The following is a 17,375-nucleotide window of genomic DNA, read 5'->3' as shown; positions in this document are numbered from 1 at the left end:
CTGGTCATCTAACTAGTTAGTTAGATATTGAGTTAGTGGGTTAGAAGTGAAATTGATGAATTATTAATTAAATTGTATGACTTGATAATAAGTGGTGAATTGGTTTAGTTTTTTTTCAAATATATAACTAAATTTGTATGACTAGATCTTTTATTTATTAATAAATGGTGAATTGGTTTAGTTTTTTGGTTCAAATATATAACTAAATCAGTTTGCAGGAAAATCAAATACAAAATTATTAAATTTTCTTTTTTATTTTGAATCATATTTTTTCTGTTTTGGCAAAAATTTATTTAGATAAGGTAATTTCATTTTTATCATTTATAAATTTTATTTTTAGTATGTTTAAAAAATAGAACTTTCAATATTAAATTTTATTAAAAATGCTCATTAGTCAAATTTTGAAATATTTAATAATTCAAAAATAATTTGAAATATTTATTAATAAAAAATATATTAATAAATTTTTCACAATAATCCATAGTAATAAGTAAAAGGAAAATAAAAAGAAAGAATAGGGAGGGAAAAAAGAGAGAAGTGAGAAAGATAAAAGACAAGGAGAATATTTAAAAAAATCTGAAAATTAAATTATTTCAATAATCAATTATTGTAATAAATTTGTTTGGATTAAAAAATATATTTTTATGTAGTAAATTAACTAAAAAAAACATTGTAAAAATAATTATACATTTCAAAAATTTCAGTTTTATAAACTAATTTATTTTAAAAAAAAATCGTTGTAATCTTAAACATATAACTTATTTTGTAAATAGTTTTTTTTTTCTAAAAAATAATCAATTGCAACGAGAAACAAATTTCATTTGACGATATAAAAAAAAATGCTTATCATTTTTTAATGACAGATGATAAACACACCTCCACTCTCGTATAAACATACCCCCTTTTTAAAAAAAAATATATAAAATGTCTAAATTACCCTTAAAAAAAATTCTTAAATTTACACCCCCTTCTCGCACTCCCTTTCCCCGCACCCCCTTCCCCGCACCCCACACCCCCCTTCCCCGCACCCCCGCAATAAGGTCTCATTAAGGAACCGGTATTTTCATTCTGGTTCAACCGCAACCCAAAGGAAGAGGAAGGGGGTGAGATTGTTTTTGGTGGTGTTGATCCTGCTCACTATAAGGGAAAGCACACTTACGTGCCTGTGACCAGAAAAGGATATTGGCAGGTTATACTTTTTTTTTAATTCTTAATATTTTTTTTATTTACATTTTTCTCTTTGTTAATTTTCATTTTTGTTTTCAGTTTGATATGGGAGATGTACTTATTGCCGGTAAACCCACTGGTATGAGTAGAAAATGTGTTAGCAGAAGTGACAAGTTGTTCTTCCCATGATGTATTGTTGGCATTTTCATTAATGCGTTATAGTTTCAATTTATTTGGTCTGACCTGATCTAATTGTCTATCAAGATATTGTGCTGATGGTTGTTCAGCCATTGCAGACTCAGGGACTTCTTTGTTGGCAGGTCCAACGGTATGAATGAATTCTTGTAGATATAGATTAATATTTATATAGTTTTCAATTTAACATGGTTATATTATATGCAACAGTTTTCCCATGAGATACTGTCTCTGTCAGTTCATGATAATAATTTTTTTAACAATTAGTGCATTGTTTATAATTGCCATATGAAAAAAGGTTAAACAAATGCTTCTGACCGACTTGTTTCTACGATCACATTTTTTGTTTTGTTCTTGAAGACTGTAATAACTATGATTAACCATGCAATTGGAGCATCTGGAGTTATAAGCCAAGAATGCAGGGTGCGGGGAAGGGGGGTGCGGGGAAGGGGGTGTGGGATGCGGTAAACGGGGATGCGGGGAAGGAGGGTGTAAATTTAGAAATTTCATTTTTTTAAGGGTAATTTAGACTTTTATATATTTTTTTTTTAAAAAGGAGGTGTGTTTATCATCCTGTAGCTGCCTCTACGTCTTTTTTATTTTATTTTGTTTTTGTTTTTGACGTGAATTTTTCTATATACGTGCATTTAAAACGCCGAATCAAACACACATAATATTCATCAACAATGGCGTAAACATCCCCGAAAGCCTCGTGAAGAAATCCACAAAGATGCTTCTCGCCAAGGCCCTCATCAAGGAGGTTGTCAACATCAAACCTTCAATGTGATACTTTAAATCGTGATTCTAAATTGCGGTTGCCATTGCGGTAACTATGCTACTGCATTTACTACGATACTAATTGCAAATGTAAAATTATTATATATTTGTATGAATATAAATAAATAATTAGATTTTTTTTTTACTCAAAATCTTTTCTTCCTTTTCTTAAAATTCATCATACACATTCCAACATTTTAACCAGTTTTCATTAGTTATTTTTCTTGTTTCATTAATATCTCATGTGGCCAAATTTATTAGAATAGAAGATTAAGAATTGAATATATGTATATGCAACTTTGAAATTTGATTTGCAAGGAGATTAGTGGGTTTGGTGCTGCAATGTTGCACCAAATCCCATTGTTGCAAGCGACCAGATTAAGAGGTTCTGTTGCAGTTTCTTGTGTTTATTGTGAGGAATTTCGTTCTGGAGGCATAATATGCTTTGTCCTGGTTATACCAAATTGCAATTTTATATGAATTGTTGTGCATTGTGATAGCAGTAACTAAACATTTATTATAACTGGTATCTTATGATGCAGAAACATGTAAGTAATACAATTTGCCTGCCTGTGTTGGAGAAATCTAAATCCAGGAAAGCTGCAGATTTGGGTGTGTGAGAGAGAAACAGATTCCTAGTGACACTGAAATTAATACTGAATCTCCCAACTAGTAGCTATGGATTTACTTAAGATGTCTAATATGTTTATGATCTTATACATGTTGTAATTAATAATAGTTTAGAAGAGTTAAAAGTTTTTCTACTGAATGACAGTCTACAAATGAATAAACAAAGATAGAATTTGTAGCACTCAAAAGATTCAAAGAATGAAAGAATTATTACATTCAATTACCACCTGAGTCAGTTTCAGATATCTCATTATTTCCTCTTAATATGGCATGGCAATGTCCGTGTGTTAATAAAAGTCTGTTATGTTCTAGTCTTTGATATTCATTTATGTATTTCAATTTGCTGTTTCTAACTGGCTTGGAAATCTTTGATCCCTCTCTCCATGCTTTCTGGATGATTTCCTCACTCTTCTTGAACTTTCGTTACTGAGGGTGTCTGGGACAGCAATCCATAGTAAGCTATGATATACCGATACGATAGGCGTATCGGATACGACACGTATCCGATATGACGATATGATTAATTTTAAAATATATAAGATACGATACTTGTAAGATACGTGTCATCATATGTATCAATGTTCATACAATATAATAAATATGTACTTGTAATTTTGATGAAAATTCATAAACATTAAATATATAATTGCTATTTTGCAAATCTAAATTAAAAACATATTTATTGTATATTACTAAAAATAAATAAATTATAAATCATATCATCATAAATTACTTTTTATTATTTACGAATAGAAATAATACTACTAATTTTCATTCCTTTCTTATAATTATCTATATAGAAGATAATTTTCATTTACAGTTCATCAATGACCAATATTTCTATGTTTTTATATTAAACATGTTTATATATCTTATTTAGCTGTAATGGATATTTCATAATTTTTAAAAAATTTGAATACTTTATCCATACGTATCATCAATAAGTATCGGTGAAGTATGTATCGGAATTTAATAAAATTTTCATAATATTTTTAAAAGTTAGGATACTTATTGACACGTATCGGTCAAGTATCCAAGAATATCATATTGAATACGAATACATGAAGCAAATTGAAGGAAGATTATCATGTCTTTTGTTTTCTGCATGGTTGAAAGATGAAAGGTATGCAAGCGATAATCATGTTGTTAAATCAAATTTATACGATTGACGATTCGATGGTACCTTATCGATTCAATTTGGAACTTACCAATGAATACCATGTATTATACGATACAAAAGCATAGGGGAGCTACATAAGTTTTAGACAACTTGAAGACATGTTAAGAGAAGGCTTTATAATTGAAAAACAAAATGTTTCTATTATATATATAAGATATAGAGAAATGAGTTGGAGAATGATTTAATAAGTGAGAGAAAATATATAAAAAATATTTATATGTTTATGCGTTTATAATTCATTTTATATGTTTAATAAAAGAAAATTCATAATAAAAAAAAATAGCATAAATAGGAAGAAGCGGCGGATGATGAAATTCTAAAAGGAAATAAAGGAACAAATTATTTTATAATTTCAATTTATGTTGCAATATTTTTATTTTGTTGAAAAATTTTTGAAAACGACTTTTTCTTTTCGTTTCAATTTTGGCTTATTTTTCGAAATGTTTCCATAGAAATTTTTTTAAAACTTAAACAAACATGTTTTTACAATTATTTTCTATTTTTACCAAAAATAAAAACAAAAAATGGATATATCAAATAATCCTTAATTATTTTCTAACTATTAGATCAATATCTTTGTTGTAAACCAATTTTCTTTTTTCACTAGGATTTATCACATTCAAGTTAGAGTACTTAAGTAATGCATTTGTGTATCTTTGATTCAAATTTGAGATCTTTATTTAAGTTAGAACAATTTTATAAAAGACAATTTACTTACTTAGAATGGTAAAAAATTCTTCATTTGTTTACTAATTAAGGATGTTCAATCTACATGTAATCATAAGTTCGATTTTTGATCTTGTATATGAAAAACATTTTGATGTCTCCTATAAGAGGCAATTTTGTTCAAGTAGGCTAGAATCATTATGAGTGATAAAAATTTTCCTTGAAATATTTAATGCAACTACATATCTAGAATACAAATTTGGGGCCTCCAATATTGATCTACATGCTTGGTAGCAATAAAAATAGATAATTTATTAAAGATTAATTTTAGTAATTATTTGAGTAAAGGTATATAAATATAACTAGTGTTTTAACTTTTACAATATTTAAGATAAATGTTTAATTTTATAAAATTAAAATGTATAAAAAATAAATATTTTTGAATATATAAATTATATAGTCTATGATCTTCTATTTCATTTTTTAAGATTTAATTGATCCTATATTTTTAAAAAATATTTTAATTATTTATCTTTTTAATTTGAGTCAATTTGATTATTTTAAAAATAGTGATTATTTTCAATTTGTGACATAATTTTAAATTCTATTTTAATTGATTCAAAATGTGAAATTTGTTTTATTAATTTACCAATGTAAGAATTATTGAACTCAACTAAGGTTTGAGCTAAAACAAATAACACATGATGAAAATTGTGTGAAAATGAATTCAACAAGTAACTAAAAAATTAGATAACTATTGTTATATTATTTTCTAGTTGTTTATAAAATTTATTTTTCACATAATTTTCTCTATATTTATATCCATTCTAGTTCAAACACCAATTAAGTTAAACTTAAGAAATATAATGAGACAAATTATGTCTTAAATTAATTAAAAAAAATATTCAAAACTGTGTCACAAAATTAAAATGATAATTATTTTAAAATATCAAATTGATCCAATTTAAAGAGACTAAAGATCAAAATAAAAAATAAAAAATCAAAATGAATATTAAAATTAAGACAAAAGATAAAAAAAATAATTTAGTCAATTGTAAATAATTAAAGTTCATAATAATAAATATTTTAACTTATAATTTATATTTTTACGCAATAGTAAATAATTTAGATTGTTATATAATATTATTTTTATCTATTAAAAATATTAAAATTTACTTTTAAAAATGGATAAAAAAAATTAAAGCAGGTAAAAAAAAATCAAGTGTACAAATAAATACAAAAGAAAAGTTGTATGAGATAGTCGATAAATAATTTTGTTAATTGTATTTTGATTTACAATAAATATTTACATAGTGATACAAATAAAATGCTTTTTACCTATCGATAATTTTCTTAAAAAAATATATTGAAAATTAATTCAAAAAATGAAAAGATAAATAATTAAAGAAAATTTAAATATTCGTATAGAAAAAATCAAAATTAAAATAACATAAAAGTAAGACTAAAACTGAAGAACAAATGAATCTAAATTACTTTAAATTATATATATTTTACTTTTAAATAAAAAAACGATTAGATGATAAATTAAAAATTAGAAACACTGAAATAATTAAATAAAATATTTTTTCTGGGTCATAAAAAATGGGTGCTTGTTTTGGAAACCTGTAACTTATCCGAAAAACGTTAATAGTGCGATGTGGGTCGCCATGGCTGCTTCCTCCGTTATCTGTGACATTTCACTAACCTTTAGCTTCAGACACAGGCTCATATCCCTCAAACCCTTCAACAGAGTCATTGTTTCTCATCTCTCACTTTACCATTTTGCCCTTCCTTCTCCTTCTCCTTCTCCTTCGCTTTCCTTCCAAGACACTCGAGAACAACCCCTTGAACGTGAAACCTTACTAAAATCAAAGCCAAAGGCAAACCAATCGGAGAGGCTCTATGTAGGAAACTTGCCTTACGCATTGCTCTCTTCCCAGTTGGCTCAGCTGTTTGGAGAGGCTGGCAATGTTGTATCCGTTGAGGTTTTGTTTTTTCCTTTCTTAAAACTGTTTTTTTTTTTTGCATTTTTTTGGTGATTCTTTTCTTGTTTGTTTGATTAATAGATTAAGATTTTTGTTTTGTGGACGATATAATAAATTTCTCTAGAAATATTTATAGGAAAAGAATATAGGAAGTAAATGAGAAATTAGCTTCTTCATGAGTTAAAATTAGTTTATATATGAATTAATTTTTATTGTACTTTTTGTCACTTATATTTTATAATTTCATAAATTTTGCCATCCAAATTTTAAAATTGTACATTTTGCCATCTAAATTTTCATAAGTTTGCTCATTGTGCCTAACTACTACTAACATTGTTAGATAATAACTTGATACATTGATTGATGTGACATATTGATTGTAGATGCAACATGTTGATTATTGATTTGATATATTGATTGATGAAATAAATTGTTAATATGACATATGAATGATGATATAATATTATTAGTCATGTCAAGTTTTATCGTAGCTCATCAACAATCAACTTGTCACATATTCACTAATGGTGACAAAATGTGCCATTTCAAAAATTAAAATTTGTGTAATTGTGAATGTTGGGTGCCAAAAACTTGTAGGATAGAGTTTTTGTAAGTTAACTTATGCAGATTACGTTTTTGCGTTTTTGGTGGTTGAATTATGTAGATTGTGTATGATGACATAGCAAATAGAAGTAGAGGGTTTGCGTTTGTTACAATGGGGAGTGTGGAGGAAGCTGAACGTGCGATTCAAATGTTTGATGGCTCGGTAAGTCTCATACACTAATATCAGTGGTTTTCGAATGAGTGATTCGTTGTTCATTGAAAATGAAATAGTCCAGATCGCAAAGCAGGGTGCTCTTTCATTTTGCTACTAGCTAGACTATTCTGTACGTATGTATTATGTGTTTGGATTTGGTTCAGTTGAAATGAGGGTACAATGCGGAATTATAACCTTTGATTGCAAAATCAATGGAATGTGATAAAATACATGCGCATGTATTTGGAGCTGGACATGTCCTGATTAGCTGGGTTTTGAGTTATTCTAATTTGAGTTTGTTTTGTCTTATTATGTCATTGTCATATTGGATGGCAATTTAGTAATCTATTGAGACGGTGAAGATGGAGGTGAACAGGTCTCCGTGTTCAGTGAATACAGAAACAGGATTAATAACTTGTTGCATAATCAAGGGTTGGTTATGAAATAGTTAGATCAAAGTTCAGTTTTCCATGTCTTATTATCATTTATGTAAAAGATATCCACCTTCTTATCATTTTGGGTCTTGGTTTAGGAAATATCATATAAAAGACCATAAAGGACACAACCAGGCCATGAAAACCCTTTTATGCCAATCCAGCTTTCTGTTCAAAATTACCTTCACAATTCAATTGTTTGCTGTGCTGTACATGCGAGCAGAATTCATTCTGATGGTAATGGTTGTGATGATAAATAGGAAATTGGAAGTAGGATTATTAAGGTAAACTTCACACGAATACCCAAAAGAGGCAAACGGCTAGTAATGGGCTCCAACTACAGAGGCTTTGTAGACAGTCCTCACAAGATTTATGCTGGAAACCTTGGTTGGGGTCTGACCTCACAGGGTCTTAGAGATGCCTTTGCTGAGCAGCCAGGCTTCTTGAGTGCCAAAGTCATCTATGAAAGGAACAGTGGAAAATCTCAGGGATATGGGTTTGTCTCTTTTCAAACTGCTGAGGATGTAGAGGCTGCTTTAAATTCTATGAATGGTGTGGTATGAACAATTTTGGAAGATTAGTTTTGCTATTTTGAATGCATCTTGTGATATATTGATTTAACTATGTAACCACTTTCTTTGCATATGTAACATACTGTTCTCAGGAGGTTCAAGGGCGACCCTTACGACTGAAACTAGCTGCAGATAAGAAGACTTCATCTCCTCCAGTAATTCATGAAAATACAGGAAATAATGTTGATATCATGGAAATGGTGTTTAGTGTCAGCACATGAGGTATGTGAGATCATTGTTTTTATCCACAAAATGTGCATATTTTCAGTTAGCATTGCGTACTGTGATCTTCCTCACATTTCCAGTCAGTTGTTAGTTACATTGGCATACACTAACTACACCTTGAGAATATTTGAATATCTCTTTTGAATATCTCCAACCAGAAGTCTGGATGTGAAATATTAGGCTGATATGATTAAACGTTTATGTTTCAAACTTCAACCATATACACGCATGCTGACTTGGGTTGTTTTAGTCAAAATTTAAATTGTAATGTAAATTCTGTTGTATTAAACTTAATTTAATCTTCCACTGAGATAGTCAGTCTAGAGATTTGACATGAACTCATCCAATGGAAATAGACCAGTGGCAGCTTACAATAGAGAAATGGTTAGAGATTCTTTTTGGCATGTCTCTAAGGCTATGGGTTTTCTTTTTCTTCATTATGGTCATGTTCATTAAGTTTGCCGTAAGGTAAATTAAAATTATTCAACCAAACAGTTTCTGTGGGATCAATCTACAGGGGATAACTGGAAACATTTGTGACAAAGGATTAGGCATGAACAATAGAAGAGAACCAATCATAGACAAGCATAATAATTGGGGTCAATGTGTTGTTAATCTAAATGTGTATATTTTGAACTTGCCTAGGTCATTTCACCTTTAATATGGTTCATTTTGTCAGCATTTGGGTATTTTGGAGTAATGATCCATTTGTTGGCTCGAGACAGTTGAGAACTCATTCATAACACAAGCAGGAGCTAAAAGAATTGCGGAGACATATGTCTTCACAATATTTTATGAATATGCAAAAGGGACCTTTCGTGCAGTGATTCAAATGGGAGATTCATCATTACACTTCATTTAGAAATTGCAAAAATTAGAGAACACCAAATCGAATAGGAGAACTACAAAGCTATTAGTATCATCTCTTCATTTCTTTTTATTAATAGAAAAGATTACAACGACAATGAATATTGAACCTAAATCCAAAGACTAGTATCATCTCTTCTTTTATATAAATTTAGTTACCAACGAAACTGAACAGTAAAATCACGGCAAAACAATTAGCAAGAAAATGTGGTGCCTGATAATTTGAAGGGCACTTTGTACCCTTCTCACATAGGCCTAAATAATAAACTAGTGTTTATATTATCCTTTTTCATTAAAATATTACTACCTTTTACATTTTAGGGTCTATGTAAGTTTTAATTATTGATTGATCTATTAATTTAAAATATGGAAGTTAGAAATATAAAATTAATTAGTTAGGATTAACGCTAATCCCAATTTGGTGGAAACAGTTACGTTCCTTGACGTCGGCTATCATTCTTGCTGACAAGGACGACTAATGTGAGAAAGACAATCCTCCTTACCATCGGAAACAAGGTATATCTTTTATTTTTATTTTTGTAACCAAATTTTAAGTGAACTTATTATTTCCTGGTTCTTTTACTTTGTTACAAAATATGTAAACTTGACATTAATATATTACTTGTTTAATGTGTGGACTTTTCAAAAATGATAAGGAAGATGCTATGTACTACTATATTGAAGAAGTTCAATCATTTTTCATAGACTCATGAATTCTTCTTCCTTTTGTTTGTTCAATTTATTGTCATGATGTTTTTTATTTACCCTTTGAGGTGTTTTTTTTTCAAGGTTTAAAAATTTGTTCCCTAGATTGGTGAATTTGAAAATGTTATATTTTCATATTTGTTGTGAGTTTTAAAAATTTATTCTCAGGTATTGTTCATGCCAGGGGAAGTAACAATACCGTGTTTTGCTTCATCTTTATTCCCATGGTGAGGTGAGGGATGAGAATGTTATAGTCCTATAGGAACATGGGATGTTATGAACTTATTATGTAATCCAATTACAACTTGTATTTCTAATTTTTTTCTAATCATTTTAAATTTTAAAAATATTCCTAGAAATATTTTTAAATGTGGTTTTCTGAATTTTAGGATGGTCCCTGAAAAGCTTACCCACCAAATCCCAACAAGCAAGGAAGGGAACCAACAACCTCCGGCCTGAAGTCCATGAAGAGGAAGAGTTGGAGGCTGGCATTCCTCAAGAGTTATTGGAGCCTCTAAACAAGACCAGAACCTTGATCAACAAAACCTCACTCAAACTCCATGAGCTTGTCTTCAACCTTGCTCAATTGAAAACCCTATCCAATTCTTACAAGAACCTTCAAAGAACCCTTCTCTAAAGATCAGAACACCACCCTAAACCCTGAACCAAGGTAAGGAAAGAAAGCACCTTGATGGGTAGCTATTTCCAAATTGGCCCTTCTACCTTAACTTCTTGATAAACTTTGAAAAGCTCTAAGGTAGGTGATGATATTCAGTGAAGTCAGAAAAAATCTCTCTCTCTTGAAAAATTTTTCGAAATGTTTCTTGACTTGTTTTTCATAGAGAATGACAAATGATATTTATGGAAAATCATTTTCATAAATGTAATGGATTAAAATATCTGAGTAATCATTAATTTGATCACCTTAATACTTCTAGACTTGTTTTCAAAATAGTTTTAATCGATTAAAATATGAATGTTTATGCCACTTATGGTCGGTTTAATCGATTAAAATAAAAATGTAATCAATTAATTTGTTTTTACAAAACTTAATCAATAACTCCCAATACTTTGTAATCGGTTAAGATAAATCCATCTAATCGATTAAAATAGAAAGTTTATCTTTTCGCAAAATAGAACTTGAATTTTTTGGTAGTTGATTAAACTCAAGTTATAATTAATTAAAACAGAGAAACATGGTTTGTCAGAAAAGAAGTTTTAAATGTTATTGATTAATACTATTCATAACTAATTACTCTGTTGTATAAGACACGTGTTTATTAATAAATCTTTTGTTAAACTTTTACTTAACATTACTTCGTGTTTGATTGATTTTGACTTTATAAAACTCTTGTTACATTGATTAGTTAAGTTTTAATCAAGGTAGAGAAGCAACCACTTCAAGCACTCAGAATCTAACCTATCTAAGCCTAACGAGAAGCACATTTATAACATTTGAAACATAGAACAAGATACATGATTAAAAGTTAAAATTAAGTCTTCATATTCTTCTTTTGATTCTTTAATCACCGGTGTTAACTAACCTAGCATTTTTTTCTTTAAAAAATTAAATAAAATATAAATTATAAGATAAAATGGCCAATGAGTTGGGTCACAAAATAAGTGACTAGCATAAAATTCGAATTAGGATGGGTCAATTCATTTACAAATATTGACTTGTACAGATATAAATGGGTTAGTTCATTGACACCTCTAATAAGAATTAGAAAATGGGCATATTTACTAGGATGAAAAATATATTTAAATTATAAACTAAATGTTAATATATAAAAAATCTCACTATGAAAATTGATCTACGTAAACCATCAATATAATTTCATCCAACAAATTTGGTAGGAAATGAATAGATTGAAATATTTTCTTTCATGAATCATCATAAAAACATGACACTAAGGGTGTGTTTGAAACCATTTACATTAATGCAAACGGGAATTCACACATTCCTATACATTAAATTAGGGTGTTATTGTTTTATCGTTTCAATACTGTTGAATGAAGTTTTTTGATTTTCCAAGACAAAAATGTAAAAATAAGAGAGGGATGCGTTGACATTCAGTTGGATGGAACGGAAAAACAAATACACATTAAAAAAGTAAAATTTTTTGTTTTTTCCATTCAACGTGATTTTGTTGATTTTCAAAGATAAATTAAACATGTATTAAGATTATACAAATTCCCACCAAAGTTGACACATGATACCACTCTTAAATCACCCTCACCTATGACTACCCTCCATTCGTGGAAGTGGCTTAAAGTAAGGAAAAAAGGATTTTATTACTCTTCGACAACATGGACGTGTAACTAGGGATGACAAATATACCCGTACCCGTAGGTAATACCTGAACCTATCCCGACTTTGACGGGAAATACCCGGTTTGACCGGGTACGGGTAAGACCCGATATATTAAATCAGGTACGGGTACGGGTATGTACTTACCTGCCCAGTACCCGTACCCATACCCGTCCCCGTTCTTATTTTTAATTTAATACCTACTTTCAATTTAATTATATTAAAGAATTTTAATATTTTTTTATATGTGATTATTTATTATAATATGAGATAGAGAAATAGCCTAATTATAATTATAAATATAATAAAAAAATAATTTAAAAATATCATATATTTTTTACAAAAAATAAAAAATAAAAAATTTGACGGGTACGAGTACGGGTATACCCGATACCCTTAGGAACGGGGATGAGGATGAAAATCACATATCGGACGGATACGGGTACGAGAACGGGAATGGATTTGACTCGCAGAGACGGGAACAGGTATGATGAAACTCGTACCCGACCCGCCTGTTATCATCCCTACGTGTAACCCTTTAGAATCCATAAAAAAAATTCCTAAACAAAGTTCATAGCTTGTTTTGGAGGTTGTGTTGGGTTTATGATTTTTTTTTTTTTTTGTGTAGTTGCATGTAGTTGATCATCTTTGTTTTGGCATGTTGCAATGCTGAAACTGATGAAGGCTATCCTTTATAGCTTTTGTATGTTGCCCTTATAGTTTGAGGTGTACTTTATTTCTTTGTCCTAATTTAAGGCACTCCTTATGCTCTTAATCAGCTCTTTTAATAAATTTTTTTGTTGTTAAAAAAAATATTATTATTATTATTAATTTAAGATATCTTATCTTTTATACTTGTTTAAAGGTGTTTAAGAATTATTAATATTTATTAAATCCACCGGTGTTATACATAATCTTTAAATATTAATATTTTAAATTCAAGTCTTGAATTTATAAAAATAATTAATTTTTAATATTTTTTATTATTTAAAAATTTAAAGATAAAATAGTCCAAAAATTATATATATGAAAATAAAGAATCACTTTTATATATAGGTATAGATTATTATTATTATTATTATTATTATTATTATTATTATTATTATTATTATTATTATTATTATTATTATTATTATTATTATTATTATTATTATTATTATTATTATTATTATTATTATTATTATTATTATTATTATTATTATTAGAGGGGTAGAGACACTTCGTGCCTTCACTAATAAAATATTAGAAAATTGTGTATAATTATTTAAAAAAATTTAAGATTTTTTTTTATTTTTTATATTTGGGGGTATAATGGTCGATTAAAAAATGAAGACCAAAAAACAGTTAAGTCTCCTGTATCCCCTTTATAATAGTTGTAGATTATTATTATTATGGAAAAGCAGTTCTAATTAATTAATAAAGGTGCAATTCTTTGTACAACGGCATAAAGAGGCAAAACAATTGAACTGACTACTGCAATACATAAACTAGTTCACCCATGCATATACAGCTACTTATTAAATTTTCTTACAATAAATAATAATAATATACATATCTGCAAAAATAAAGAATGTCCCACCATGCCTCCCTTCTCCGCTCCCACGCATATGCCAAAACCGGACAAGTTCTCAAGTAATCCTAAACTAACGCTTCTAGAAACCAAACCAAACCAAACCAACATATCTCAATCTTCAAACTGGTACCAATGTAAATTAATCAACACATGCTACCAAAAAAATCACGAAAAAAGAAGGGTATAATTTTCTAATGGTCAAGGCTGCACGAATTGACTCGACTAATATTATTATTATAGTAATAACAAGGTTTGAACAAGTCAAATTCGTTGGCAGCCACCATGATGAGAAAATGAAAATGGCAAGGATCAGTTTCTTAGAACTATAGGGAGAACTATGACCAAGATTATAATGAGGAGCAGTATGATGGCGATGCAGGTCCACTTTCGGGTATTTTTCTGGTGCTTCCTGGCAACGTGCAACTGCTGGACCCCACCCCTGACGTACGAATTGGCTCGCGCCACGTGGCTCTCGATGTCGTCTAGTTGTTCCCCCTGCGACTGCACCAACACCGCCATGTCCATGAACACTTGGTGCAGCTCCTTCAGGTTCCTCTCTATCTCCTTCACCGTGTCGTGCCTCTCCTGAATCTCTTGAATCGTCTCCATCACGCTCGCTCTCCCTTGCTGCTCAATCGCTTTCTGCAAGAATCTTTCGCTTTCGCCTGTTCCAAGTTCGTTATTTTAATTAATTTTACTTCTCAATTTCCATATCACGTCACCAACCCTTTACTTAAAACAAAATTAAGACTGATAGATAAGTTTCAAACATTAATCATGGAGGCTTTCATATTACTGTCTATCTCAAAACCATATTAGATGACATAGGTTTTTTTATTTATTATTATTAAATCACAAGTATTAATTCACCATTCATGACCATGAATAATTGCATATAATCTACTGCTTAAGCAATTATATGCATGAAACTCCAATTAACGTTTGGCCCTATGATCAGTCTGATGATAAAAAACCCATGATCCAGAAGACCCAATTTACTTGATATTCATAAGTCTTTAAAATTATCTATAAGCTAGGAAACAAATTAAATACAAAATTTTGATTAGCATGCATGAACATTTATGAAACTATAAAGTTGTGAGAATTGTTGTATATATACCTGTAGAAATAAGGAGGTCAATAGTTTTGTCATCCGGGTTCTCTCCGGTGACAGTGTAGTATCTACGCTGCACGGTTTCCCTGTACTCTGACGATATCTGTTGTCTGAGGTTGTTGAAGCTGTCCATCGAGTCCTTCAGCTTCTTCCTCAGCCCACTCACCACAGAAGTTCTCGTCCGGTCCGAGGACGAACCGGGTCCCGAGCCGGGCAAGCTCCGGCTCGCTTCATTGGACCGGTCCAACGCCTCGAGCCGGATCTTGACTAGCTTTGCTCTCTTAAGAGCAAGTGCCACGTCAGCATCCATGCGAGAGCGAAGATCCTTCACAGCTTTTGCGCTGTGAAGGGTCTTGCTTTTCTCATGGGACGAACGTAGGCTCTCGTGGAGACGCTCCAACTCCTTCAGCTCCTCCTTCACCGACTCAACTTCCTCGAAGAACTTCTCTAGGTTTACGCCGCCGGAGGAGGGAGGAGACGCCATCTCGATCACGTGGTGGCCGTCCGGCGAGGCTTGCTCGGTGTTACGGGAGAAGGAGCCCGAGAACAAGTCGTTCATTTTATATATGGTTTGGATTTTGAAGTGGTGAATGAAGAAATATTGATCAAAGAAGTAATAAGATTAGAGAGAATTATTTGAAGGAGTGAATATATATGTATTGAGGAAAATTGTATATGGCTTGAGAATGGATGTATATAAATGGGAAGGTAGCATCTAAGGAAGAGTTTGAATTTTTCTTTAAATAATTAATAATAATAATAATAATAATAATAATAATAATATTAGATGGGTGGAAGTGGGCAAGACTGGTTCATATTGCAACAATTTTTTTAAATAAGTATTTTATTACGCAAGGAATAATGAGAAAAACACGGTTTTATTTTATGCATCGTTGATGAGTCTTGCACAAATGGTGGCTTTACAATATGTGTGAAAAATAAGAATGTGTAGAATGGTAGCAGACAGGGGTAACGGGTCAAAGGGGGTTTGGGTTGGGACAAATGGAAGTTTCCTACCTAAGAAATGGAAAATACAAGGAAAATTGGGAACAAAGGGAAGGGCAATAGCGGAAACCAGAAATAGAAAGAGAGAAAAATGGTGCCTTGGTTGGTTAGAGGACCAAGTCTTGCAATAGTCTTATTTTTATGCTGGTATACATATTTTAATTCAACCTTTTTTTTCCTTTTTCTAATTAACATTAAATGAAATGAAATAAAATGTCCAATATATAACGATTACATTCGAAACCAACTAACTCAAGTAACCAAACATAGTCAAGCTTCATCCGCATTATATAATGTATTAGGGTAAAAGTCGAGTTTAACTTAACTCGCATTAACTCGGATGTATTTAAAAATTAATTAAATTCAAAGCTTTTTTTATTTATTTATTGGAATCTGTAGTTTTTTTTTGTTAAACATGATTTTAAATTAGTATCTAAATATAAACCAAATAATAATTTTATTACTTTTGCATTTCATGTATTAAAAATAAAAATACATGGTGTGTAACGGCTGAAGATACTTATTCTGGATCGGGTTAAAAAGACTACACGAGCAAATTAATGTAGAAATTTTGGTACTTGATTCATATTTTTGTTGGGGGAAATTGAAACCGTTGATATGAATCGGAATGGAATGGTGATTGCTACTGCTCACAATTTCACAATGGATAGTGAAACGGTGGTAAAATTCTTAAAGCAATGAGAAAACCCCTAGCTAGTTTAGTTCTAAAATTCTTAACGAGTGTTTCAGATATCTCACCAAAATCTCATACTATTAGGATAAGATTAATCTGTTTTGATATTGTTAATCTGATAATAAATAGTTTGTTAGTTAATTTTACTGATAAGATTGATTTGTTAGAATTTGTTTTATTTGATTGTAATTCTGTTACGGTCATTCTATATAATGACTGTTTTCATAAATAATAAAGTCAAGCTGAAGATTCACATCAACTTCCATTATGGTATCAAGAGCTTGACGATTCTAAAAAAATTTTCGTCATGTCTTCTACAACATATCCACTTCCTACCGTTAATCGCGTTTTTGCTATGGTTACTCAAGAGGAATCACATAAAGCTATTGTTCGTTCTTTTGAGAACCCTATAGACGCGTTAGGTTGTGCCGCCACCACTAATATACCCACAAATACATCTAAGCTACGCATTCCCTGTACTCATTATGGACGTCCTAATCATGATGTTTCTCGCTGTT

The 17,375-nt window shown here is 30.3% G+C and overlaps 2 protein-coding genes and 1 long non-coding RNA gene across 5 annotated transcripts; 2 read left to right on the top strand and 1 right to left on the bottom strand.

Moving 5' to 3' along the window:
• The first annotated feature begins 1,004 nt into the window (after nt 1–1,004).
• LOC109819129 (uncharacterized) lies at nt 1,005–2,992 on the top strand. 2 transcript variants are annotated; one of them, XR_014428287.1, is made up of 4 exons: nt 1,005–1,189; nt 1,267–1,495; nt 1,723–2,122; nt 2,682–2,992. It is a non-coding gene; the product is annotated as an uncharacterized LOC109819129 (long non-coding RNA). The 2 variants fall into 2 exon arrangements; XR_014428286.1 differs by having other exon boundaries at nt 1,723–2,188.
• A 3,235-nt stretch (nt 2,993–6,227) lies between these two features.
• Nucleotides 6,228–11,097, top strand: LOC109819134 (33 kDa ribonucleoprotein, chloroplastic). Of its 2 annotated transcripts, XM_083061241.1 has the most exons (7): nt 6,228–6,600; nt 7,265–7,366; nt 8,052–8,348; nt 8,456–8,585; nt 9,887–9,971; nt 10,329–10,392; nt 10,550–11,097. In XM_083061241.1, exons 1-4 carry the CDS (start codon nt 6,271–6,273, stop codon nt 8,582–8,584), a joined length of 858 nt encoding a protein of 285 aa, XP_082917367.1. In that variant the 5' UTR covers nt 6,228–6,270; the 3' UTR covers nt 8,585; nt 9,887–9,971; nt 10,329–10,392; nt 10,550–11,097. The 2 variants fall into 2 exon arrangements, with proteins under 2 accessions (XP_082917367.1, XP_082917366.1); XM_083061240.1 differs by lacking the exon at nt 10,329–10,392.
• Nucleotides 11,098–13,920: 2,823 nt separating this feature from the next.
• On the bottom strand, nt 13,921–15,885 carry LOC109819137 (syntaxin-121). The gene is made up of 2 exons (XM_020384748.3): nt 15,165–15,885; nt 13,921–14,709 (listed from the first exon to the last, which is right to left on the bottom strand). Exons 1-2 carry the CDS (start codon nt 15,715–15,717, stop codon nt 14,354–14,356), a joined length of 909 nt encoding a protein of 302 aa, XP_020240337.1. The 5' UTR covers nt 15,718–15,885; the 3' UTR covers nt 13,921–14,353.
• Between the last annotated feature and the right edge of the window lie 1,490 nt (nt 15,886–17,375).

This window comes from Cajanus cajan, chromosome 7 (genome assembly GCF_000230855.2).
Source record: "Cajanus cajan strain Asha chromosome 7, NIPB_CcT2T_4, whole genome shotgun sequence".
In the NCBI taxonomy this organism is placed as follows: Eukaryota; Viridiplantae; Streptophyta; class Magnoliopsida; order Fabales; family Fabaceae; genus Cajanus; species Cajanus cajan.
This window is presented reverse-complemented; position numbering and strand designations above follow the sequence as displayed.

What these genes read in the sequence shown, in the direction of transcription:
- LOC109819134 (XM_083061240.1), top strand. Translation starts at nt 6,271, where the DNA reads ATGTGGGTCGCCATGGCTGCTTCCTCCGTTATCTGTGACATTTCACTA. An exon ending in TTCAAATGTTTGATGGCTCG is followed by an intron (nt 7,367 to 8,051) that starts GTAAGTCTCATA and finishes GATGATAAATAG; the next exon opens with GAAATTGGAAGTAGGATTAT. An exon ending in TAAATTCTATGAATGGTGTG is followed by an intron (nt 8,349 to 8,455) that starts GTATGAACAATT and finishes TACTGTTCTCAG; the next exon opens with GAGGTTCAAGGGCGACCCTT.
- LOC109819137 (XM_020384748.3), bottom strand. Translation starts at nt 15,717, where the DNA reads ATGAACGACTTGTTCTCGGGCTCCTTCTCCCGTAACACCGAGCAAGCC. An exon ending in TGACCTCCTTATTTCTACAG is followed by an intron (nt 14,710 to 15,164) that starts GTATATATACAA and finishes AACTTGGAACAG; the next exon opens with GCGAAAGCGAAAGATTCTTG.